At 35.9% G+C, this 25846-nt stretch overlaps 1 protein-coding gene across 1 annotated transcript in view; it reads left to right on the top strand.

Annotated features, from left to right (window-relative positions):
- LOC138176033 (membrane-associated guanylate kinase, WW and PDZ domain-containing protein 2-like) overlaps positions 1 to 25846 on the top strand; it is a 1726709-nt gene that overhangs the window by 1057044 nt on the left and 643819 nt on the right. Inside the window, exon 4 of the mRNA XM_069106765.1 lies at positions 6685 to 6900. Coding sequence (XP_068962866.1) covers positions 6685 to 6900 — 216 coding nt within the window. The remainder of the gene's footprint in view (positions 1 to 6684; positions 6901 to 25846) is intronic.

Raw genomic sequence — 25846 nt, forward strand, 5'->3', positions numbered from 1 at the left:
ACACACACACACACACACACACACACACACACACACACACACATACACACACTCACCTTAATTAAATTAACCCATTCCAATCCATTTGAGTTTACTGACACCCAAGATGTCAATATTTAATCTTTCCATCTCCTGTTTAACTGCATCCAATTTACAGATTTTACATTCCACATTCCCATGCAGTTTTGATATTTACAGCATCAGACTTTCCTCACCAGACACATCAACAGACAAAAATAGTAGGGACTTGACAAAGGTAATAGAGATTAAAAGGAGGTGGCTAGAATATACAGAAGAATATGCAAGAAAGATCTTAATATCAATGATAACCACAGTGGTGTGGATATTGATGGAGAACCAGACATCAGAGAGAATAAAGTTAAGTGGACTTTAGGGAGTGTTGTAAACAATAAGGCTAGTGGAGGTTATGGAGTTCCAGTTGAACTATTTAAAATCCTAAATTTTAAAAGCTAAATTTAAAATCCAAAAACATGATGCCATTAAAGTGCTGCACTCAATATACAGCAAGTTTGGAAAACTCAATAGTTGCCAGTGGATTGGAAAAGTTAAGTTTCTATCACATTCCCAAAGGACAATGCCAAATAATGAGGAAATTACTAAATATTATATTCATTTCACATGCCAGTAAGGTTATGCTTAAAATTCTGCAAGCTAGACTTTAACATTATGTGAACTGAGAATAACCAGAATCGGCTGATTTTTTTTTTTTTAAGCAATCGGGGTTAAGTAACTTGCTCAAGGTTACACAGCCAGTTATTTCTGGGTGTGGTGCTAAGTGTCTGAGCCCGGATTCGATCCCCAGGTCATCCTGACACTAGAGCCGGTGCTCTTACTCACTGTGCTACCTGGCCGCCCCAACAGGCTGATTTTTGAAGAAGCAAAAGAATTAGAGGCCAAATTGCCAGTATTCACTGGATTGTGGAAAAAATAAGGGAGTTACAGAAAACATATACTTTTGCTTCATTGACTCCACTAAAGCCTTTCTGTAGATCAAAATAAAATATGGGAAGTCCTCAAGAAGATGGGAGCACCAGATCATCTTACTTACCACATCATCTCCTGAGGAGCCTGTATGAGGGTCAAGAAGCAAAAGTTAGAACTGAACATGGAACAACTGACTGGTTTAAGATTGGTAAAGGAGTATGAGGGGGCTATATATTGTCACCTTATTTATTTAACTTACATGCAAAGTACATCACACATAATGCCAGGGATTAAGGTTGCCAGGAGAAACATCAATAATCTCAGATATGCAAATGTTACCACTTTGATAAAAGAAAGTAAAGGAGGATTTAGAAGCTTCTTGATGAGGGTGAAAGAGGAGAGGATAAAAGCTGACTTAAACAAAGATCATGGCAACTGGTTGTATCACTTCCTACTAAATATAGGGAGAAATGGAAGCAGTGTCAGATTTTATATTCTTAGGCTCAAGATTATGGCAGGCACTGACTGAAACCATGAATTATAAAAGACACTTTCTCCTTGGAAGGAAAGCTATGGCAAATTTTGACAGAATACTAAAAAGCAGATATCCCCTCATTGTACTTTACCCTAAAATCCTCACTAATAAAAGGGATTCTATAAAGTTTCCAACCTTATTAAATGGGGAAAATGCATAAAGGAGCATTTAAAAAAACTAGCCAATTAAAGTTACTAAATTCTCAAATTGTTGTGTATTGGCATCAAGCATATCCTTTGTGGCTTCTTTTTAACTACTTTGCAGCTTCTCTGCATAACTTCTTTATGTACTCTATTTGGAGCATGCAGGAAGTATTCTGATCTATTCTGACAATGCCTAAAGGGAAGAGACAACTACAGGAAAATTATCTGACTCCCTCTAAGTGAACATACCAACTACACAGGCCAGTCAACAGACACCATTTTATTTAGCACACAGAGATTGCTGGCATGCCTGTCCAACTTGGCTAGCTTCAAATAGTACTTGAATAAATGAATGCTAAATTTGATTGACTACAGGGAACTCAGTGAGTACTTGCAAACACATCTAAGAAAATGTCAGCCAAATTAAACTATCTTGATGGTTTCCTTGAGGGTATTGGAGAGTATTGAGGGACAGTTGGATATGGTAGAATTCAAACTGTACTCTATTGTGAAAACTACTGTAAAAACTCAGCAAAATGACCTGTTTAGTTTAAAATAATACAGCTGAGGGATGGGGGAGTTGTGGAAGCGGTTGCTATTGTACTTGTGGAAAAATAGGACTTGTGACAGAAAAGTACAAGTTTTATATATCTGGGCTAAAAGGAGATATGCACTTTATCAGAATTGTGAAAATAGCATCCTCTTAAGTTTTCATTTAGTGATGTGAAATAAGAATGCAATAAAATGGAATTATGGCCCTTGCCTATTGGGAAAGGATACCGATCAATTAATCAATATTTTAAAGTACCTATTATGTGCTAGTATCAACAATTAATCTAATAATGATTGATCACTTATATCTGAGAAACAAAATTGGACTTTTTTTCAGAAAAACAACCACCATAAAGACATTAACTTTGAAGGTCAAATTGTGAGCTCTTTGCTTTAAGGGTGTTTATGACACATGACTTGTTAAAGAAAGGGGGACATTCTGGAGGGCCTCGTTTCAGCCTTACTATCATTCAAGAAAATGTTTTTAGAAAGTTGATTTGCATGAATTAGATGACATAAATATTCTTAAATCAGTTTTTGTTGCCTATTTTAGGGAAGGATACAGATTTCTATCAAATTATGTTATATTTGAGCACTTAGTAAATGTTTCCTTGATTTTGCTTGATATCATTAGATAGGATTTTTAAAAATACTTGTAGTGACATACTACTCTGAACCCAAGTGGCTTTTCTTTCTCCTTCCTCTCCTGTAATGGTTTAAATAACTTAAATAAGAGAGGATTTTTTAATCACAATTATAACTCATAACTTTCTCTTATATGTTATTTTTAATAGACATATACCTCTAAGAAGACCTGCTTGCAAGATTAAATTTCAAATCTTTCCATGATTCATTGGGTTGTATCCATAAATGAAACCTCTGACTTGGGTGAAAATGACTGTTTACTTATGATCTGGCAGGTTTTCTAACATAATTAATTATGATTGGGTCTGGAGCTCTGAATCTCTTCTCTCTGTTTAATGTTACAGTCTAACTCAGCAGGTGCCTTTGCGAATGCCAAGTATCTAACTAAGCATTTGTTCCGTTTATAAAACTGTAAAAGCAAATTATAAAATTCTCAGCAACCTTGATTTCTCCATATACTGTTTCCAACACAAGGGCATATTTTCAAGTTATTTTAGGATCCCAGTGATGAGTTTTTCTATATGTACCTCCCCAGAGTACCTGATAGGCAATCATCTCTGTTCTACTAAGCCATTATCCAAAATTGATTCCTTCTGCTTACCAAAATGGAAATAAAAGCACCAAGAATGTTGGGGAGGAATAGGGGTCAAGACCTTAATCTGTGAAGAATCTTGAGAATAAGTATGTTACCTCTCTAAAATCCATCTCCACTTGAAGTCAACGTGAAATGATCTACAGTTAATTTATATAAAGCTTACACACGTTATTGAACATCCATAGAATTACAACTGTCTGCCCAAGCTACTTCTAAATATAATAATTCAATAACAATTCATATGTTCCTAGAGTAAAAATTTTTTGTTGTTGTTTAGCAAAGAAATACTATTTGAAGTAATTCAAAGCAAATAGAAATTTGTAGTTATCTGAAGGCAGGAATATTTTTTGTGTCCTATTAAATATTTGTTGAAGTATGAATTCAAGTATCTTCTCTACATATGGAAGATAATACCATTATGCTTAAGATAGTCATTGTTTTCCTGACATAATATCAATTACAAGGACACAGAGCCATAAAACAGACAGTGAACTTTTGGAATAGGTCCTTAGTATCATTGTCCACGTAAGTGAAGTCTTAGGGAATTAACAAACTTCATAGGCTAAAATGGTAAACTATTTGTCCTTGTTACCTTTATAACTAAAGGATGAGAGTGGAGAAATTAGAAGTGTGTCCGAAAATAGCCTTAAAGGTAAATAAAAGTCTTTAAAGAAAGTTCTAGAAAGCCAATAGGATTCTTTATTATGAGGGGCAAAAAAGGTTGAAGGATAATTTCACAATAATTTTCAAGTAGATGGAAGGTTATTAGTAGTTTTGAAACTCAAGGTCATTGGGAAAGATAATAAGCAATCATTTAACTACTTTACAAGAGTTCAAGAAACTAACACAATGTATGCCTTAGTCAGAATCCAAAAAAGATTTCAACAGGATAGCACATTGAACTGAATTTGATAAAATTAAATTCAGTGAGAATAAATGTGAAGTTCTGAACTTGAGTACATAATCAACTTTCAAGTGTATAATGGTGGAACCATAGATTGACAGTAATTTGTAATAATGACCAGTTATTAAACTGTGTATACCCTTTGACCCAGAAATACTGCTTCTAGACCTGTATCCATCAATAGATCCAAGAAACAGGAAAATTATCCATCTGTACAAAAATATTTATAGTAGGTCTTTGTGTAGTGGCAAAGAACTGAAAATTAATGGTCTGCCATAAATTTTTAAATGGCTTAACAAATAAATTATAATTGTGTGAGTATAACATAATACTGCTGTGTCAGAAGAAATAATGAAGCAGATAGTTTCAGTGAAACCAAGGAAGACTTTGTAAACTGATACAGATTAAAGTGATCAGAACCAGAAGAACAAATTTACTATAATAGCACTGTAAAACCAACTTTGAAAGACTTAAGAATTCCAATCAACTCATTGACTATGATTCCTCCTGACTAATGAAAAAGCACCTTACCCATTTTTATTTGCAGAAGTGATGGACTCTGGATGGAGAGTGAGAGACAGTGGTTTTGTTTTGGACATGGCCATTGTGGGAATTGGTTTGTTTGACTACGCTTACATACTAAAAGAATTTTATTTTTCTTTTTTCCTCATGGGAAATGAAGGGGAAGGATGAAGCTGGAGGGAGGAGGAAAAGAAAAGAGCAAATAGATCTATGTTAGTTGAAAAAAAATAATTGAAAAGATGACCTTGATAAACTGGAGAGTACCCAAATGATTTCTATCCTACTCCCATCTACCTCTTCCTATGTTTCCTCACATTATCTCTTCTTAATATGCAATGTTCCTCTACTGCCTGTTTTGTTTATTCAACCCTTTTGGGTAAGGTCTATCCTTCCAAGGACATATCTTAGTTGACTAGAATCCCAGTGTACTTATGTACTTTCTTTTAAAATTAATACTAACCCTTGTATCATATTGTTTTTCTGAAAATGCCTTATCTCCCATCTTAAATTTTATGATACTCGAGAATAGCAGCAAGTCTTATTGACCTTTGTATTCAAAATAGGGCTAAACAATTTGCCTTGTACCTGTTGGGTAAACAATAACGGTACTGTTGAAGGGAAATGAGTCAAGAGAACTTTGATATTCAGTTCAATTTGCTATCCTGTTGAAATCTTTTTTGGATTCTGACTAGGCATACATTGTGTTAGCTTCTTGAACTCTTGTAAAGTAGCTAAATGATTGCTTATTATCTTTCCCAATGATCTTGAGTTTCAAAACTACTAATAACCTTCCATTTACTTGAAAATTATTGTGAAATTAACCCTCAGTATTTTTTTCCTTATAATAAACAATCCTATAAGCCTTTCAGCTGGGCATCATTAGAGTTTTCAACTTGCTTCATACAAAGCCCAGTGGATATTTCTGGTCCATTTGTGTGGCAGTTTTTTACATGTATGAAAATTACTAACTGTGAATAACTGTCAGTGGACTGTGACTATTCATGGTATTGTTAGCATAAATAAGTTTTCAGTCACTTCCTAATGATGTAAACTTTTGACTGAGCTCTATTATTTCTAGTCAAACAGAAGCATTCATTTGAATATTGGGTTTAAAATGCCAGAAAAGAAAAGGATGCCTCTCACTTGTTTTTGTTTTTTGTTATTGTTTTTATTCATCAGAACAGGTGTTTATTTTCTCTTGAATTTTGTGTTGTCTGTTGAAAATATAAAGTTGTATTCACATACTACCAAATGCCAAGGGGGAATATACAGAAAGTTGATGATTATTTAGACAAAATATAAAAGAGGAAAAACACTTTGCAATATCCCCAAACATTTAATTTTCACATGAACATGACCCAGAGCTGAATGCTGGACAAAGCAAATTAAATAGCCAGTGACCTTTGAGAGCTTTGAAAATGTACATCGCCTGCAGTTCAAGAGAGGTATGATGTTATTGGATGTAGAAAAAAAATTCAAAACTAGATTCCACAAGGAGCGCCCTCTAAACCCTCCAATTTCTCAAGGAACAATGCAGATTATTAAGAATGTCAAACAATCATATATTTTTATACTACATACAATATTTAAAGAATCACGGCAAAACTGGGTCTGCCACAGGAGGGGGAGTAAAAATTGAGAAAGTAAAACAATGACCATTTATTTTGGCCCTAAATCATAGCACTATTATGTTTGGTACACATTACAGTTTTCTGTCACTCTGTAGAGTAGGAAATAAATAGGTAATACAGTTATCCAACTTAGAATATGGTATGATGCCAAGATAAGTAAGAGAGAGATATTTCTAATGTGTTTACTTCAGGCATTTTTGTGTTATTTGCAGATAATTACTACGGCACCCCAAAGCCTCCTGCAGAACCAGCTCCCTTACTGTTAAATGTAACAGACCAGATACTTCCAGGAGCCACACCAAGTGCTGAAGGAAAGCGTAAGAGGAATAAGTCAGTCAGCAACATGGAGAAAGGAGGGATTGAGCCTCCTGAGGAGGAGGAGGAAGAACAACCTGTGGTCAATGGAAATGGGGTAGTAGTAACTCCAGGTAAGTACTCACTTTAAAGCCACTAATTCATTTTACAATATTAAGATACATCTGTGTGTATGTGTGTGATGGAGAGAGACAGGAACCAAGTAGGGAAACAGTTAAAATTACTGTCTTAGGAAAAAAAAAAAAGAGAATACTATCTGGGCAGAAAGGACATGAATCCTTATTTGGAAATTGTGATATGCAATCTTTGGATTTATTCAGGATCATTTTTGGTATTTTTAATTAGTGGGATCCCAGGGTTAGCTATGATTTGTTACTTGGATTTTGTAACTGATAGTAATTCTTCCAGTGCTGATAGCAATTTATCAACATTTTATGAGTGTCCTGTTGCCATTCTTCTGAGTATGAACACCTCTACATTTAACAAGGCTGACCCATTGATGACAAAAGTCTATTTCTAGGATTGTATTTAAGGCCTTCATAATGTGATAAGATCTACTAGAGTTTTTATTTCTCTGACACTGACTTTGGGAATCCAGAGTCACCTTTATGCCAACATTAGTAAGAACTGGATGGAAAAAATAGCAGTAGGACATATTTAATAAATGCCTGTTCATAAATAACTGTGTATGGATGAGAGCGAGGATTCAAGTTAAAGTGTATTGTTGTTCTTCAACTAGTTTTAGTTGTGTCTAACTAACTCTTTGAGACCACATTTTGGCTTTTCTTTTTTTTTTTTGCTTTTTTTGGAGCGTAATTGGTGTTAAGTGACTTGCCCAAGGTCACACAGCTAGTAAATGTTAGGTGTCTGAGGCCGTATTTGAACTCAGGTCCTCATGACTCCAGGGCCGGTGTTCTCTTCACTGCGCCACCTAGTCACCCCTATTTGGACTTTTCTTGATGAAGATACTAAAGTGGTTTATCATGTCCTTTTCTAGCTCATTTTAAAGATGAGGAAAATTAGGCAAACAAGATTAAGTGACTTGCCCAGTGTCACACAGCTAGTAAGTGTCTAAGAACAGATTTGAACTCAGGAACAATAGTCTTCCCAACACCAGGCCTGGCACTCAATCCAATGTGCTACCTAGCTGCCCCAGATGAGATTTAAAATAAAGTCTAGGTGTCTTAAAGTCCAAGGGTATTAAGTTAAGGTCCTGATTTTGCTTATTTGGAAATTGAGGTAATAGTGTAACTTTTGACTCAAAGCTCAAATCTCAAGGGTTTAATCATTTCATTAATAATATAGGCACAAAAATATTACTCATCTCTAGTTTTATAAATGAATTTTATAGATCAATTTAAAGGCATCATTATGTACAGAACTAGTTTTGGAATCAGAAAGATCAGAGTTCAAGCCCTGTCTCTGACACATTCTATCTGTGAAGTAATCGGCAAGTCCCTGAAACAGTTAATGAAACCAGATGATGCTTTTCTTTAAGAAAAAGGGAATAATCATTTCTTAAGCTCCTATGTTAAGCACTGTACATATAATATCTCATTGATCCTCAAAGCTATCCACTGAGGTAGGTGCTATTATGATCCCCATTTTACAGTTGATTAAACAGAGGTAAGTAGATTAAGCGACTTGCTCAGGGTCAAACATGTCTCAGGCTGGAATTGTACTCAGGTTTTCCTGACTCCAGGCCCAGCACTCTACCATTGCAATACCTAGCTGCCTTAAGGACTTTTATAGCTCCTAAATGATAAATTAGTTGCCAGTGTACATTGGTGAGTTTCCATAACGGAAGTTCTTTACACTAATGAAATCTTAGGTGCTTACCCACCCACCCCTAGAAAAGACAATTAATAAATGGATTAGTTTATAGTCTTTAATGTGGTAATGTCTGTATAACACTGAAATGTGGACGTTTCCATGGAAACATTATGTAGCCAACCATCTGTACGATTTTTCACTTTTCATCCAAACGTGTTCACACACTGAAGACATAACCAACTTATGCTTCTGAACAAACAAGCAAAGTATTATATGTTGAGCTTATTACCAATCTATCATGCCACGTGTATGAAGTTAGAAATAGATATATAAACTGTGTTTTTGTAGTTAGTTTTTTTCCCCTATGGGTGGCAGGCTAGATTAAAAGCTCAATGTCTCACTATGAAATTGCAACTAAACAAAATGTTGTTATTTGTCCTTCCTTCTAAAAGAGGACTTTGACATCAGGAAGATAATGCCATGATTTGCAAGTGAATTGAATTTAAGTGAGGGAGAACTGTGCAAGATTTCAAGCCTGACTTTCTCCCCCTGAGCAGTCCAGGTCAAGAGGCATAATATAGATCAGGATGACTGGAGATGGCCCCCAAATAAAATGACTATTGGTACTTAGTGAGTGCTGTTCTTTGTCAGCACCATTCTTTAAAATGTTGCATGAGGTACTGAAATTTCAAGGAATGCAGATATTAGGCTCTTGAAATAATATGAACAAGTATATCCAACAAAACTTTCACAAAATTTTCAGGTTACAAAAGCTATGCTGGATCATGGAATTAGTATGCAAAAGTTTTGCCTTAGGGTGAAGCATTTGGCCAAATGGAATAATAGAATACTTAGTAATGATAACTGAAAAGTTTTACACTTAAGTCCAAAACATCGACTTCAGTAGAAGAGAGGAAGAGTGGCAACATGGTCATTTAAAACAAGGTCTCGTAATTTTTAGTGGGTTCATCAACTCAGTATGAAATAAACATGTGATACTTTTCTAATTTACACCCTCACAGCCTTTTGCCTGGACTATTAAAATAACTTATATTGATGTAAACCTTTTAAGTCATTTCCCTACTTCAACTCTCTCCCCTCTTTTCTCTCCTCCTCATAATTGCCAGTGATTTTTTTAAATGCAGGTCATTTCCCTCAATAAATACTGCAGTGGATAGCTGTCCCCTCTAGGATGAAATACAAACCCCTCTTTTTAGCACGTAAATGCCTTTCACAACTTAAATCTGTCTTCCCTTTCCAGCCTTTTTATACAATACTTCTTTTCACATATTCTATCGACCAAAGAAACTGACCTTGCTTTTCCTCACAGGCAACATCCCATCCCCTTTCTCCACATCTATGTGCTAATTGTTTCCCACACCCGGAATTAATTTCCTCCTCACCACTACTTCACAGAATCCCTTGTTTCCTTCAAAAAATCAACTCAAATATACATGATAACCTCTACATGACACCCTTCCTAATGCCCATTCCCTAATATTGTCTCGTATTTATTTTGCCCGTGTATATATGTGTGTGTGTGTATCTTTGTATACCCCTATACTCCCATGTATCTATGTATGGAGATATGTGTTGAGTTCCCCATTAGCATGTAAACTCCTTGAAGATACAGATTCTTATCGTTCCTATTCTGCTATCCTCATTAATTAATACCTGCCACAGAGTAGACAAATAAAGTTCAATGACCTATCAATCAGTTAATGTGGCAGTCAAATGACCTATGGACTACATTAAGAAAGAGAGAGCTTCCTGGAATAAGAAGGTTAGTATTACATTCATTTCTGGGTGCCACATCTTGAGAAGGGCATTGATAAGCTTAGAAAGCATTCAAAGTTGGGAAACGAGGATGGTGAAGTGCCATAAGTCCATATTGTATAATATGAAGGCTTATTAAAGGAACGGGGTATATTTCCTTACCCTGAAAAAAGTCAAATAGAATATAATAGCTCACTTCAAGAATTTGAAGTACTATTGTGTGAAAGAGGTATTTGACTGTCCTGAAAGGCAGAACTAGGACTAGTGGGTTGATACTTTTAAGTGGAGTTTCTAGGTTTGATATCAGGGTAACTGCTTAACCATTAGAGCTATTGGAAAATGGAATGAGTTGCCTTTGGAGACAATGAGTTCCCTCTTTGATTGGAGGCCTCCAAATAGAGTCTGATAACCATTTGTTGGTTGCTTTTAATGGGATTTTTTTCTGATATACTGTGGACTGAGCTACCTTTTAACTCTAAAATTCTATAATTCTGTGTCTCTCTCAAGTTTTCTATGGAGTGAGGCCAATGACCAAACAGAATGTATTAATAGCAATATATCTTAAGTGTAAGTGTAAAATCAAATGCAAATACTGGATATGTGAACATGGTACCAACTTAGATTTACTATTATAACTATTATGTCCATTATTTCACTTGTCAGTGCTGTAAAATTGACTTTGTGCTTTGTAGAAAATGTCCAATTTTTCATTCATTGGCAAACACATAAAAGTAAACAATATTTCTCTGTATATATGTTGAAGTTCCCAGTTTTACATTGTATTCTTTATGTACAAACACTTGGTCACCACAGTACAATGGAAAAAGAGCTGAACCCTTTTGGAATTATAAGACCTAATTTTGAATCCTAATTCTGCCACTCACTTGACCTTTGGGATATTTGGCATTTTATTTCTCTTGGTCTTGGGTTTCTTCATTGGAAGGGATTAGACACAATGGACTTTGTGGCTCCTGTGTTTGGTGTCAGGAATACCTAGGTTAAAATTCTGCCTCTGAGATATTAGCTATGTGATTACAGGCTCAACCCATTCATACCCCCAGGCAAGCTCCTATGACTTATTTAATAAGACAATTGCATTTTTTTCTCCTCAGTCTTTGTATCCTCCCTTTATATGTAGCATATACTGATCCTCACTTTTTATCAAAATGACATAGACACATCAGTCACACACACACATACACACAAACCTTACCAAATTTCTAATTTATGCATAATTTCTTTTTTGCCTTTTCATACCTGTTTTCCTAATTTCATAATTCTTTAAATTGACTCTTCCCTCCTTATACAGTATAGATAATATCTATATTAGGACAATAACTCTCCGTTAAGCTGTTTAATTCTATTTATGTTGCTATCAAAACAAAGTCTTTAAAGAATATGTGTGTTTCATATCAACAGATTTTGTAAAAAAAAAAAAACTTCATAGAAGACATAAGCTCATTCTGCAGCTCTAATTTAAGTCCTCCAATGGCTTCAGTGATTCCTCAGAAATGTCAAGGTGACCTTCCCAGACAAAGGTAGTCTACTCTAGTAGTACAGATAACTTTGACCCATCCTTATTTGATAGTTAAGGTTCTGCTCCCCACCTCAATTAAAGTAATCACAGAATACCCAAATACTTTAAATGAAACAATCCATCAATCAATATGACAGGCATTAAGGAATTTTGCTACAACTTTACCATAATATTTGATAAAGACATTCAGTTTGGAGCCATTGAATGAATTTAGTTTAATCACTAAGTTTAATTTACCCTTCTAATGTACACTGCATATGTATGTGAGTGTGTATGTATAGACATACACATATGTTTATATATGGGTCTATGTACAAATACAAACATGCATACATATATAAATACATGCACACATCCATATATGTTTATAATTTTTTGTGAGAGTATGCTTTTAGATGGGACTGGAAAGTTGTTTTGTACTAACTTTTTACTATGCCATCCTAATAAGTACCTTTCCTAAAAATCCAATACATCTCGCCGACTAATTGGTAATGGATAGCACACTGAGATTCTAGGAGCTTAGAACCTTCACTAGAAGAAGTATAACCCCTCAGGATTATTCCTAGAACCCTTAAAGAATGATTGTAGCTTGCGGGGTATGCCCAAAGTATATACTACATGTAGTACTGGTATGAATAGCCATACCTGGAAACTGAGTGCCATTCAAATGATTCCTATGACTAACAAGCATGATAGCAGTTCTGTAGAATTACTAAGGAAGGGAAGCATCAGGACAACCCAAATAAACAATGTAATTAGGAGGCTTTAATTGGGCACGTGATGCTTCATTAGAGCCAATACACTCATACTGTTATCTATTCCTAGAGTATCTTTCTTCAAGACTCTGTATTCCCCAAGGTTCATTTCGCCATGGCTTCTTGCTCTTTTCCTTCCATTCTCTCCCTCATTGATTGCATCTACTCCCATGGGTTCAACTCTCATTTTTACACAGATAAGATCTATTATCTCCAGTCCTGACCTCTCTCAATCCTGAACTACAATGCAGTCCTACATTTCCAACTACCTGCTTGAATGTGTATGGTTCCATAGCATTTCAAACTTTTCTTTTTTTGGATTAGACCTCTTATATCAGTGGTATGCAAAATGTAGTGAATGAATTAAAACTCATCACTTCTAAACTTAAAACTCATTCCTAAAAATACCTATTCCCATCATCAATATTTCTGTTTAAAGCCATCATCTTTTTAATTCACCTACAATTGAAATATTTGAGTTACCTTTTAGGAAGATCAAGCACAGCTACCCCAAAAGATCTTGCCCACCATGGATCACCAGATTAGATGATACTTCACATCCCATCCACCTCTCCACTATCCTTTTTCATGCATCCTACCTCTTTCCTTAGGCTTAATAATCAAAGCAAAACTGCCATACTGTTATTCCTAAAAAGAGCACAACAGTTAACTGCCCTACTGATCAACTCACCATCCCTGTGATACAATATCTGTACATATACATATACACCTCAAATGTACTTGTATGTTTCAGAGGCAATGATCATCTACCCAGTCCCCATTTTATTGATCATAAAAACTAGTCCCAGAGAAGTGACCATGTAACTTGCCTAAGATGCCACCCAGGTCAAAATCAAAATCCAGTATATCTTATATTGTGTATTTGTGTAAACTAATCTATACTTCTGAAAAATCTATGATTCCATACTTGTGGGTCATCCTTTTCCCACTAAACCAGATCACAAATCCTTCATTCTATATGAGATAGCCTTCATGAAGTGCTGTGGGCAAAGTATTTCACTGTCTTGTGGCCAGCCTGTTGATGCTAGTCCAAGAGGACTAGAGTGGAGGATTCTTTAAGGTATAGATCTAAAGGGGAGGAGCCAAGATGGCAGTGTAGAAGCAGGAAAACTCCATGAGCTCCCCCCCCATAACCACCTCAAATACTTTTAAAATATGACTCTAAACAAATTTCAGAGCTACAGAACCCACAAAGTAACAGAGAGAAACAAATCTGCTGAAAGCAGCCTGGCAGTCTGGCAGGAAGGATCCATTGCAGCATGCTAGGACCAGAGCCCAGCCCTGTGTGAGCCTGTGGTTTTAGCCAAGGGATGGCCCTGATCAGCAGCAGCTGGAGCAGACTTCTGGAGAGTGGATCACCAGCAGCTGTGGTGGTTTCCAGAAATATCAACCCATAAATGCCAAAGACAAAGTAACAGGCCAGTGTAGCTCTCTGTTGGAACTGTGGGGAATGGAGGTGTGGTCTGGCCTCTGCCCGTGGATCAAGAAGCAGTGGAGGCATGGTAGCCATGCAGCCATCTCCACATGGCTGCTTCATATTTCCTGGCCTGCAGATTATAGGGGGCCAAGTAACCAGTCTGAGGGTAAGGCTCTTGCTTTTACCTACCTGGATCTGGATCATGGTCTTGGGTGGTAGTCCTGAGGTGTATGATCAGTGAGCCAGTGTGTGTGGGGGCTGTAGAGATGGCACCCTCCCAATACCTCTGACAGCTTCAAAAACCCCAGTGATTTGAGACAAAGCTCTCCCCTCTGGAAGCAGAGTTCTACTATGGAAAAGGGCTCAAAAGTCAAGTAATTGAGTGGCAACATGAGCAAGCAAAGTAAGCAAAGCAAGCACAGCAATCCAACTTTAGATTCCTTTTTTGGGGACAAAAAGGATCAAAGCATGCAACAGGAGGAAGACAAAGAATTCAGAACTCCTGCACCAAAAACTTCCAAGAGAAATATGAATTGGTTCCAGGTCATGGAGGAGCTCAAAAAGGATTTTGAAAATCAAGTCAGAGAAGTGGAGGAAAAATTGGGAAGAAAAATGAGAATGATGCAAGAAAATCATGAAAAGAGAGTCAACAACCTGACTGAAGAAAATAACACCTTAAAAATAGATTAACTCAAATGGCAAAAGAGGATCAAAATGGCAATGAGGAGAAGAAAGCCTTAAACAGTCAAATTTGTCAGATGGATAAAGAATCTCAAAAGCTCACTAAAGAGAATCATCCCCTCAGAATTATATTGGAGAAAATGGAAGCTTTATGACTTTATGAGAAATCAAGATACCATTTTTTTATTCTTTTAATTTGTTTGTTTCCTTTTAGTTTACAGGATTCAATTCCACAATTCCTTGAGTTTCACATTTTGTCCCTCTCCCTCCCCTCCACCCCATGGCTGCATATAGTCAAGTATAGGATCTGTAAATACTTTCACATTATATATTAGTCAGGTTATAAAGACCGATTGTATCAGATGGAATGAAAAATGGTAAAGAGGACATAAAACCAAACAAGAGAAGGAAAAAGATCAGGTATATTGCTTCCACCTGGATATAAGCTCAGTCCTTTCTAGTTCTTTCTTTGGATGCACATATTTCTCTCCATCGTGATTCTTTGGGGATTGACTTATATCACTACATTGCTGGGAAGGGTCCAGTCTATCAAAGTTGGTCATCACACATACATTGTATCTGTAATTGTGTACAAATTTCACCTGGTTCAACTCTTCTCACTCAGCATCAGTTTGTATAAGCCTCTCCAGGTAAATATGAAGACTGTCTGCTCCTCGTTTCTTATAGCACAATAGTATTCCATAACATGCATATACCACAACTTGTTCAGCCATTCCTCAATTAAGGGGCACCCCCTTAATTTCCAATTCTTTGCTACCACAAAAGGAGCTGCTATAAATATTTTTGTACATATGGGTTTTCTTCCTACTTCTATGATCTCTTTGGGATATAACCCTAGGAGTGGTATTGCTGAGTCAAAGGGTATGAAATTATTTATAGCCCTTTGGGCATAATTCCAGATTGTTCTCCAGAAAGGCTGGATGAGTTCACAACTCCACCAGCAAAGCATTAGTGTTCCAATTTGCCCACATCCTCTCTAGCATTTGTCATTTTCCTGTTTTGTCACCTTAGCCAATCTGACTGGTAAGATGTGGTACCTCAGAGTTGTTTTAATTTGCATTTCTTTAATCAATAGTAATTTAGAGCATTTCTTCATGTGCTTATAGATACCTTCAATTTCTTTCTCTGAAAATTGCCTGTTCATATCCTTTGACCATTTATCAATTGAGGAATGACTTGTATTCTTATAAATTTGACTCAATTCTCTGTATGGTTTAGAAATGAGTCCTTTGTCAGAGACATAGGTTATAAAGATTCTTTCACAATTTCCCACCTCCCTCTTAATCTTGATTACATTGGCTTTGTTTGTACAGAAGCTTTTCAATTTCATGTAGTCAAAATTATCCATGTTACATTTTATAATGTTCTCTAATTCTTGTTTTCTCATAGAGTCAGGTAAACTATTCCTTGTTTTACGAGACTGCTTACAGTATCAACCTTTATACCTAGATCATGCACCCAGTTAGACTTGATTTTGGTATATGGTGTTACATAATGGTCTATGCCCAGTGTCTGCCATACTATATTCCAGGTTTCCCAGCAGTTTTTGTCAAGTAGTGAATTCTCATCACCAAAACCAGGGTCTTGGGGTTTGTCAAACAATAGATTACTGTAGTCGTTGACTTCTGAATCTCATGTGCCTAATCTATTCCATTGATCCACTCCTCTATTCCTCAGCCAGTACCAAGTAGTTCTGATGACTGCTGCTTTATAATACAGACTGAAATCTTGTATAGCTAGTCCACCTTCCCTAGCATTTCTTTTCATTAATTCCCTTGATATTCTGGACTGTTTATTCTTCCAAATGTATTTTGTTACTATTTTTTCTAGATCTATAAATTAGTTTTTTGGCAAATTAATTGGAATGGCACTAAATATATAATTTAATTTAGGTAAAATTGTCATTTTTATTATGTTAGCTCAATCCAACCACAAGCAATTGATATTTTTCCAATTAGTTAGATCTGACTTTATTTATGTGAAAAGTGTTTTGTAGTTGTGGTCATATAGGTCCTGGGTTTGTTTTGGCAGGTAGATTCCCAAGTATTTTATAATGTCTACAGTAACTTTAAATGGGATTTCTCTTTCTATCTCTTGCTGTTGAATTTCATTGGAAATATATAGGAATGTGGAGGATTTGTGTGAGTTTATTTTATATCCTGCAACTCTGCCAAATTTATTTATTGTCTCAAGTAGTTTTTTCCTTGATTCTCTAGGATTCTCTAAGTATATCATCATATCATCTGTGAAGAGTGATAGCTTGGTCTCTTCTTTGCCTAATTTGATTCCTTTGATTTCTTTTTCTTCTCTAATTGCTACTGCTAACATTTCTAGTACCAGATTGAATAAGAGGGTTAATAGTGGACACCCTTGTTTCACCCCTGATCTTATGGGAAATGCCTCTAGCTTCTCCCCATTACATATAATACTTCCTGATGGCTTTAAATAGATGCTACCTATTGTTTTAAGGAAGGCTCCATTTATTCCTATACTTTCTAATGTTTTTAATAGGAATGGATGTTGTATTTTGTCAAAAGCCTTTTTCTGCATCTATTGAGATGATCATGTGGTTTCTGCTAGTTTTATTGTTGATATGATCAATTATACTGATGGTTTTCCTAATATTAAACCATCCTTGCATTCCTGGAATAAATCCTACCTGATCAAAGTGTATTATTCTTGAGATAAGTTGCTGTAGTCTTTTTGCTAGTATTTTATTTAGAATTTTTGCATCTATATTCATGAGGGAGATTGGCCAAAATTTTCTTTCTCCATTTTATCTCTTCCTGATTTAGGTATCAATACCATATTTGTGTCATAAAAAGAATTTGGTAGGACTCCTTCACTAATTTTCCCAAATAGTTTGTAGAGTATTGGAATCATTTGTTCTTTAAATGTTTGATTGAATTCACTAGTAAATCCATCTGGCCCTGGAGATTTTTTCCTAGAGAGTTCACTGATGGCTTATTCAATTTCTTTTTCTGAAATGGGGTTATTTAAGTAATTTACTTCCTCTTCATTTAATTGGGGCAATGTGTATTTTTGTAAATATTCATCCATTTCCCTAAGATAGTCAAATTTATATGCATACAATTAGGAAAAATAATTCCTAATTATTGTTTTGATTGCCTCTTCATTGGAGGTAGATTCACCCTTTTCATTTTTGGTATTCATAATTTGGTTTTCTTCTTTCTTTTGTTTTATCATATTGACTAAGGGTCTATCAATTTTGTTGTTTTTTCATAAAACCAGCTCTTGGTTTTATTTATTAATTCAATAGTTTTCTTAATTTCAATTTTATTAATCTCTCCTTTGGTTTTCAATATTTCTAATTTAGTATTTAATTGAGGATTTTGAATTTGTTCCTTTTCTAGGTTTTTCAATTGCATGCCCAATTCATTGACCTCCCTTTTCTCTAATTTAATCATGTATGCACTCAGGGATATAAAACTTCCCCTAAGAACTGCCTTTAATGCATCCCACAAATTTTGGTATATTGTCTCATTATTATCATTCTCTTGAATGAAATTACTGATTGTTTCTATAATTTCTTGTTTGACCCACTCATTCTGGAGGATTAAATTGTTTAATTTCCAATTAATTTTTAGTCTGTCTTTCCATGGCCCTTTATTGCATATAATTTTTATTGCATTATGATCTGAGAAGGATGCATTTAATATTTCTGCCTTACTGCATAGAATTGTGAGGTTTTTATGCCCTAGAACATGGTCAATTTTTGAGTATGTGCCATGAATAGCTGAGAAGAAAGTATATTCCTTTTTATCCCCATTCAGTTTTCTCCAGAGATCTATCATACCTATCTTCTCTAAAATTCTGTTCACCTCCTTAACTTCTTTCTTGTTTATTTTGAGGTTAGGTTTATCAAGTTCAGAGAGGGGGAGATTAAGGTCTCCCACTAGTATAGTTTTGCTATCTATTTCTTCCTCTAATTCTTTTACCTTCTTCTCTAGGCATTTGGATGCTATACCACTTGGTGCATATATGTTAAGTAATGATATTACTTCATTCTCGATGGTGCCTTTTAACAGGATATAGTTTCCTTCCTTATCTCTTTTAATTAGGTCAATTTTTGCTTTTTCTTTATCTGAGATAAGGATTGCTACCCCTGCTTTTTTTTACTTCAGCTGAGGCATGATATATTTTACTTCAGCCTTTTACCTTTACCCTGTGTGTATCCCTCTGTTTCAGATGTGTTTCTTGTAAACATCATATAGTAGGATTATGATTTCTACCCATTCAGCTATCTGTCTCTGTTTTATGGGAGAATTCATTCCATTCACATTTACATTTATGATTGTTATCTGTTTCTTTCCCTCCATCCTATTCCCACCCCTATTAATGTTCATATTTTCCCTCCCTTCTCCCTTCTCCCCTTAATAGTTTTCCTTTTGACCACTGCCTCCCTCAGTATTCCCTTATCAGCCCCCCTCCCTTTTCCTCCCCTTTCCCCTTACTTCTTCCCTCCCCACTAACCCCCCCCCACCTTTCATAGCCCTTTCCTTCTCCTACTACCTGTAGGATATTTTTATACTTAATGAAGTATGTTATAACATCTTCACACCAAGAGTGACAGGAACAAATCTCATGCGAAGCTCCTCTCCCTCCCCTTTTTCCCTCTAAAATGATACTTTTTGAGTTTCTTCTCCATAGAGTCCTATGCTTAACTTGTTGTTATTCCCTCTTTGCACCAGAACAAATGAGGGAAAAGCTCATATGATTCCCATCTCCCTCCCTTCTTTTCCTTTCCTATACAGTTTTTATGCCTCTTTGTGTGGCATAATTTATCCTTTTCCACTTCATTCATTCCCTTTCTTCCATTGCAGTCCCTTTGTAGCCCTTAATAAGATTTTTTTTTTAATTGTCATTTTGTTTATTTTATACTCATACCCTCTACTTGTCTATAACCAGTTTGCTCTTATCAAATAGCAGGGTATGTGTGTGTGTTTTCCTTGTTTACCTTTCTACGTCACTGTTGAATCTTGTAATTGGAGGTTGAATTTTCCATTGAGTTCTGGCTTTTTTATTGAGAAGGTCTGGAACTCTGTTTTATCCTTGAATGACCATCTCTTTGCCTGGAAGAATATGCTCAGTCTCGCGGAATATGTGATACTTGGTTGTAACCTGAGCTCTTTTGCCTTCTGGAAAATTGTATTCCACTGCCTCTGATCTTTCAATGTAGCGGCTGCCAAATCCTGTGCTATCCTCACTGTGGACCCTCAATATTTGAATTGTTTCTTACTGTCCACTTGAAGTATTTTCTCTTTTACCTGGTGGTTCTGGAGTTTGGCCACAACATTTTGAGGACTTTTCAGTTTGGGATCTCTTTCAGCAGGATCCAGTGGATTCTTTCAATTTCTATTTTACCCTCAGGTTCTAGTATCTCAGGGCAGTTTTGAATGTTGTCCAGGCTCATTTTTTCATCATGATTTTCTGGTAGGCCTATGATTCTCATATTATCTCTCCTGGATCTGTTTTCTAGGTCAGTTATTTTTTCTTTGAGGTATTTTACCTCTTTTGCTAATTTTTCATTCTTATTGTTTTGTTTGACTAATTCTTGGCTCCTCATAGAGTTATTTGTTTCAATTTGGTTGATTCTAGTTTTTAGCAAATCATTTTCCTTGGCTAATTTTTGGAGCTCCTTTTCCATATCATGCACTTTTCTTTTTAGAGAGAAGTTTTCTTCATTATAATGTTTTTCTAATTCTGCTGTTTTGGTTTTCATAGAATTATTCATTTTGTCTTCTATCTCTCTTATTCAGTTTTCAAAGTTCCTTTTGATCTCATCTAGGAGAGCCTTCTCTGCTTGGGACCCATTCCTTGTTGATGTTTCAGCTGTGGGTGTGGTTGTCTCCCTCTGAGTTTGGTTCCTCCCTTTGAGTATAGTAGGACTCCTTTGTCTTTATAGTCTGTTTTTTACCTATTTTGAGGCAGGGCCCTAGCCATGCCCTTCCTCTAGGGATCCCAAGCATTTACTGTAGAGGGTTTTGCCCTGGGGCAATAGTTACTATGTTTTCAGGGGCAGGGGCAGGGTTTGGAGCAGGTGAGGTTCACTCTGTCATCCCGGTCTTTGGAGGTCCCGATAGGGGCTTTTTTTTTATTTCTGGGATATGAAGTGGTAGCCCCAGGAGTATTTGCTGTCCAGGACAGGGGCCCCTGTATTTGCTTCTTACCTTGCTCTTTCAAATCCCAGCCCTTTGGTGATAGGCCTGGTAGTGACCCTTGTGGTTGGTGGGACGACTTGCCCTCCAAGTTCATCAGGCACCTTCCAGGCATGCCTCTGCATCTCAAAATCAAGATACTGTGAAACAGATCCAAACAAATGAAAAAATAGAAGGCAATGTGAAATATCTCACTGGAAAAACCACAGACCTGGAAAACAGATCCAGGAGAGATCATTTAAAAATTACTGGACTACCTGAAAGCCATGACCAAAAAAAAAGGAGCTAGAACTTATCTTTCAGGAAATTCTCAAGGAAAATTTCCCTGATATTTTAGAACCAGAGGACAAAATAGAAATTGAAAGAATCCACTGATCACCTCTTTAAAAAGATCCCAAAAAAGAAATCTACTACAAATGTTATAGAGAGGTTTCCGTGCTCCCAGATCAAGGAGAAAATATTACAAGCAGCCAAGAAGAAACAATTTGAAAATTTTGGAAACACAATAAGAATAACATAGGATCTAGCAGCTTCTACATTAAGGGATCAGAGGGCTTGGGATATGATATTCCAGAGATCAAAGGAGCTAGGATTAAAACCAAGAATTACCTACCCAGAAAAACTGAGTATAATGTTTCACGGGCAAATATGGTCATTCAATGAAATAGAGGACTTTCAAGCTTTCTTGATGAAAAAAAAAACAGAGTTGAATAGAAAAATTTGACATTCAAATACAAGAAACATGAGAAGGTAAACAGGGAAAAGAAATCATAAGGAACTTATCAAAGTTGAACTATTTACATGCCTACATGGAAAAATGATAATTGTAACTTGTGAAACTTTTCTCAGTATGAGGATATATGTGTGTGTGTGTGTGTGTGTGTGTATACATGAGGGTATATGTGTGTATGAATATGTATGTGAGGGTGTATATATTTGTACAGGTATACATAGACAGAGGGCATTCGATCAATTGAATAGGAAGGGATGACATTTAAAAGGTCAAATTGAGAGGTGAGAGAGGAATATAATGAGAGGAGATGGGGATAGACAGAATGGGGTAAATTATCTCATATAGAAGAGGCAAGGGAAAACTGTTACAATGGAGGGGAAGAACAGGAAGGCAAAAGGGAATGGGTCGACCTTACTCTCATTGAATCTAGCTTAGAGAGGGAATGACACGCACACTAAATTCGGTATCTTGCCCTACAGGAGAGTAGGTGAAAAGGAATGGGGGGGGGGGGCGGGTGCGTCGGGTGGGGGGTAGCTAGAAGCACACACATTTGAAAAGGGACAGGGTCAAAGTAGAGAATAGAAGAAGTGGGTGGCAGAAAAGTATGGAGGGAAACATAGTCTTTCACAATATATCTGCTATGGAAATTTTTTGCGTAACTACACATGTACAACCTATATTGAATTGCTTTTCTTCCCAGTGATGAGGGAAGAAGGGAAAGAATCTGGAATTCAAAATTTTAAAATCAAATGTTTAAAAATATATTATTATTATTTACATGCACCTGGGAAATAAGATATACAGGCACTGAGGTACGGAGATCCATCTTGCCCTACTGGAAAGTCGGAGGTGTGATGGGGGAGGATATAGGAGAGATCAGATTGGGTAGCTTTCAACATTTAATTTTATAAAATTTTGAGTTCTAAATTTCCCTCCTAGCTCCCCTCCCCAGTCTGACATGCAATGTGATATAAACTATACATGTAAATTCATATTAAACAAATGTCCACATTAGTCATCTTGTGAAAAAACAATCAGCAAAAGGGATAAACCATGAGAAAGAAAAATATTGAGAGAGAGAGAGAGAGAGAGAGAGAGAGAAAGAGATCTATTTGGATCTGCATTCAGACTTCTGTACTGTAACACCAAGGAAAGGCAATTTCCCAGGTTCAAAATACCAGCATAGGTGCTCTCCATTTTATTCAGTGACCAACCAAGAACAGAGAAGATCAAAACATGACATCATTCCAAATACAGCATTTACTAAATGTGATTAAATAATCTCCAAGGACTACCCCACCCCAGGATCTTCCAATCATTCAATCAATTACAAAGTTCCTGGTCTAAATACTTCTCCACCCCTAGGCTATACCTTCATTTAGTCCACCACAAAGCCCCTCTTCTCAAATGGAGATTAGTTTCCAAACATAAGTAAAGTACCTTCATTTGTCAATCACAGAGCACCAAAAAGTCCAAAGTTCCCCATCCCTGGATCTCAATTGAATCTACCCCAGAGTTACATCAAGCTGAAACACAGCACTTAATACCCAAATGGAGGTCTTTTCTTCATCTTGACATGAGGCAAGTTCTCAGCAATCTTAGTTCCTGGGGAGACAAGGCTCAGCAAGGCCACAAGATACATTGCCAGTCCCTTCATCAATTCATCCTCTGTCTGTAGAACAGTCCTAGAACCCCTGAAAACATTAGCAAAAACCTCTCCCAGGATTTCTGTAAACATACAACCAGAAAATCCTTCTTTAGGGCTTCTGAACCAACAGAAAGGTTCCCAGACCCCTGCAACAACAGCACTGTCCTTCACCAGTGGACAGTATTCACTCTGTCTGCAGGACAATCTCCAGACCCCTGCAACAACAGCACTGTCCTTCACCAGTGTACAGTATTCACTCTGTCTGCAGGACAATCTCCAGACCCCTGCAACAACAGCACTGTCCTTCACCAGTGTACAGTATTCACTCTCTGTCTGCAGGACAGTCTCAGGGCTTCTTAGCGAACAGCCAGGTTCCAGGACTTCTTCAACAACAGGACTGTCTTTCACCAGTGGACAAATCTGGCAAAAGAACATCAAAACAGACAGACAAAGTACCAGCAAAACAGCCATGGAATGGCTGTTGTATTTAAATACAATATAGGAATTGGGTGTTGTATTTAAAAGAAAAAAAAACCTTTTTCTGTATCTACTGAGATAATCAAATTATTTCTGTTAATTTTATTACTGATATGATCATTATGCTGATAATTTTCATAATATTGAACCAGCCTTGCATTTATGGTATATATCCCACCTGGTCCTAGTCTATCTTCCTTGAGATAAGTTGCTATAATATCTTTGCTATTATGTTATTTAAAACTTTGCATCTGTATTTATTAGGGGAATTGGTGTATAATTTTCTTTATCTGTTTTAGCTCTTCCTGGTTTAGTTCTCAGCACCATATTTGTATCATAAAAAGAATTTGGTAGGACTCCTTCTTTGCCTGTTTTCCCAAAAAGTTTATATAGTGTTCACATTAATTGTTCTTTAAATGTTTGGTAGAATTCACTTGTAAATCCATCTGGTCCTGGTAATTTTTTCTTAGGGAGTTCATTGATAGCTTGTTCAATTTCTTTTTCTGAACTGGGTTTATTTACGTATTTTATTTCCTCTTCTATTATTCTGAGCAATTTATATTTTTGTGAATATTCGTCCATTTCACTGATTGTCAGATTTATATAGAGTTGGGCAAAATAGCTTCTAATTATTGTTTTGAATTCCTCTTCATTGGTGGTAAATTCACTCTTCATTTTTGATATTGATAATTTTGTTTTGTTCTTTATTTTTTTTTTATCAAATTAACCAAAGGTTTATCTATTTTATTGATCTTTTTCCATAAAACCAGTTTTTAGTTTTATTTATTAGCACAGGAGTTTTCTTAATTTCAATTTTATTCATCTCTCCTTTGATTTTCAGAATTTTTAATTTCCTATTCATTTGGGGACTTTTAATTTGTTCTTATTATAGCTTTTTCAGTTGAATACCCAATTCATTGATCTCCTGTTCCTCTATTTTATTCATGTAACCATTTGGAGTTATAAAATTTCCCCTAAGAACTGCTTTTGCTGCATCTCATAAGTTTTGGTATTTTGTCTCATTATTGTCATTCTCTTGGATAAAGTTATTGATTGTTTCTATGATTTGTTGTTTGACCCATTCATTATTTAGGATTAGGTTATTTGGTTTCCAATAAATTTTTAATCTTTGTTTCCATGACCCTTTATTACATGCAATTTTTATTGCATCATGATCTGAAAAAGATGCATTTAATATTTCTACCTTTCTGGACTGGATTAAGTCATTTATTCTTCTTTTGACTACCATATGTTGACATCTCTAATATACTGCATTCTTGATGGAAAGGAGTGTCATTTTTCTTTATTACCTCCCCATTAAATAAAATAGCACCTTTCAACTTACTAAGCACATTTCTATTTTTTGTGTTTTTTCTTTCATTTTATAGAATATATGAATTGTCTACTGTTACACTCCTATAAAGGGAAATTACTCCACTTCTAAGTATATTAAACTATATTTTAAGAAGATCAAATTTTTGGTGATATTTGATAGAGCCTGAGAGTCCCAATGGTAATAGCTGTTATGCCTAAAGGGGAAGAAAGTTAGGATATTATGAAGCAAACTATTGGCACAGGGCATAGCACTCTACTTGTGGGAATTCATGTGATTTGGAGGGATGTTGATTAACCTACATTAGTTTCAGTTTTTTCTTTAAATGTCTAATCATTTTCAGTCTTTTACTCTACATAACTTTTAGGTATTGTGAGGGGATTAAAGATTAGAAACCCTGCCTTGAGTATCCAAATATCTTTGTTCTCTGTCACATGAAAACTAATTTGTGTGGAGGTACTGTTGAACTGTGAACATTCAGTTATGTCACTGTTTAACTTGAATTTAGTTTATTCCCCCCTGCCCATACTGTTCAATCAGCAACATTGCCTTAACTCTGAAGGCTTGAAGCTTTCAACTGCATCATTATTTTCCTTGGATCTTTACTCCTAATAAAACAAATTTATTTAAAATAATATTCTTAGAGATGAAAAATCTCTCTTTTACCTACTTTGAAAACAATAGAAGCATACTCTGCATTAAAAGAAA

Source organism: Petaurus breviceps, unplaced genomic scaffold, assembly GCF_028583685.1.
Source record: "Petaurus breviceps papuanus isolate PSGF00001 unplaced genomic scaffold, PetGlider_PUasm1.0 80, whole genome shotgun sequence".
Lineage (NCBI taxonomy): Eukaryota > Metazoa > Chordata > Mammalia > Diprotodontia > Petauridae > Petaurus > Petaurus breviceps.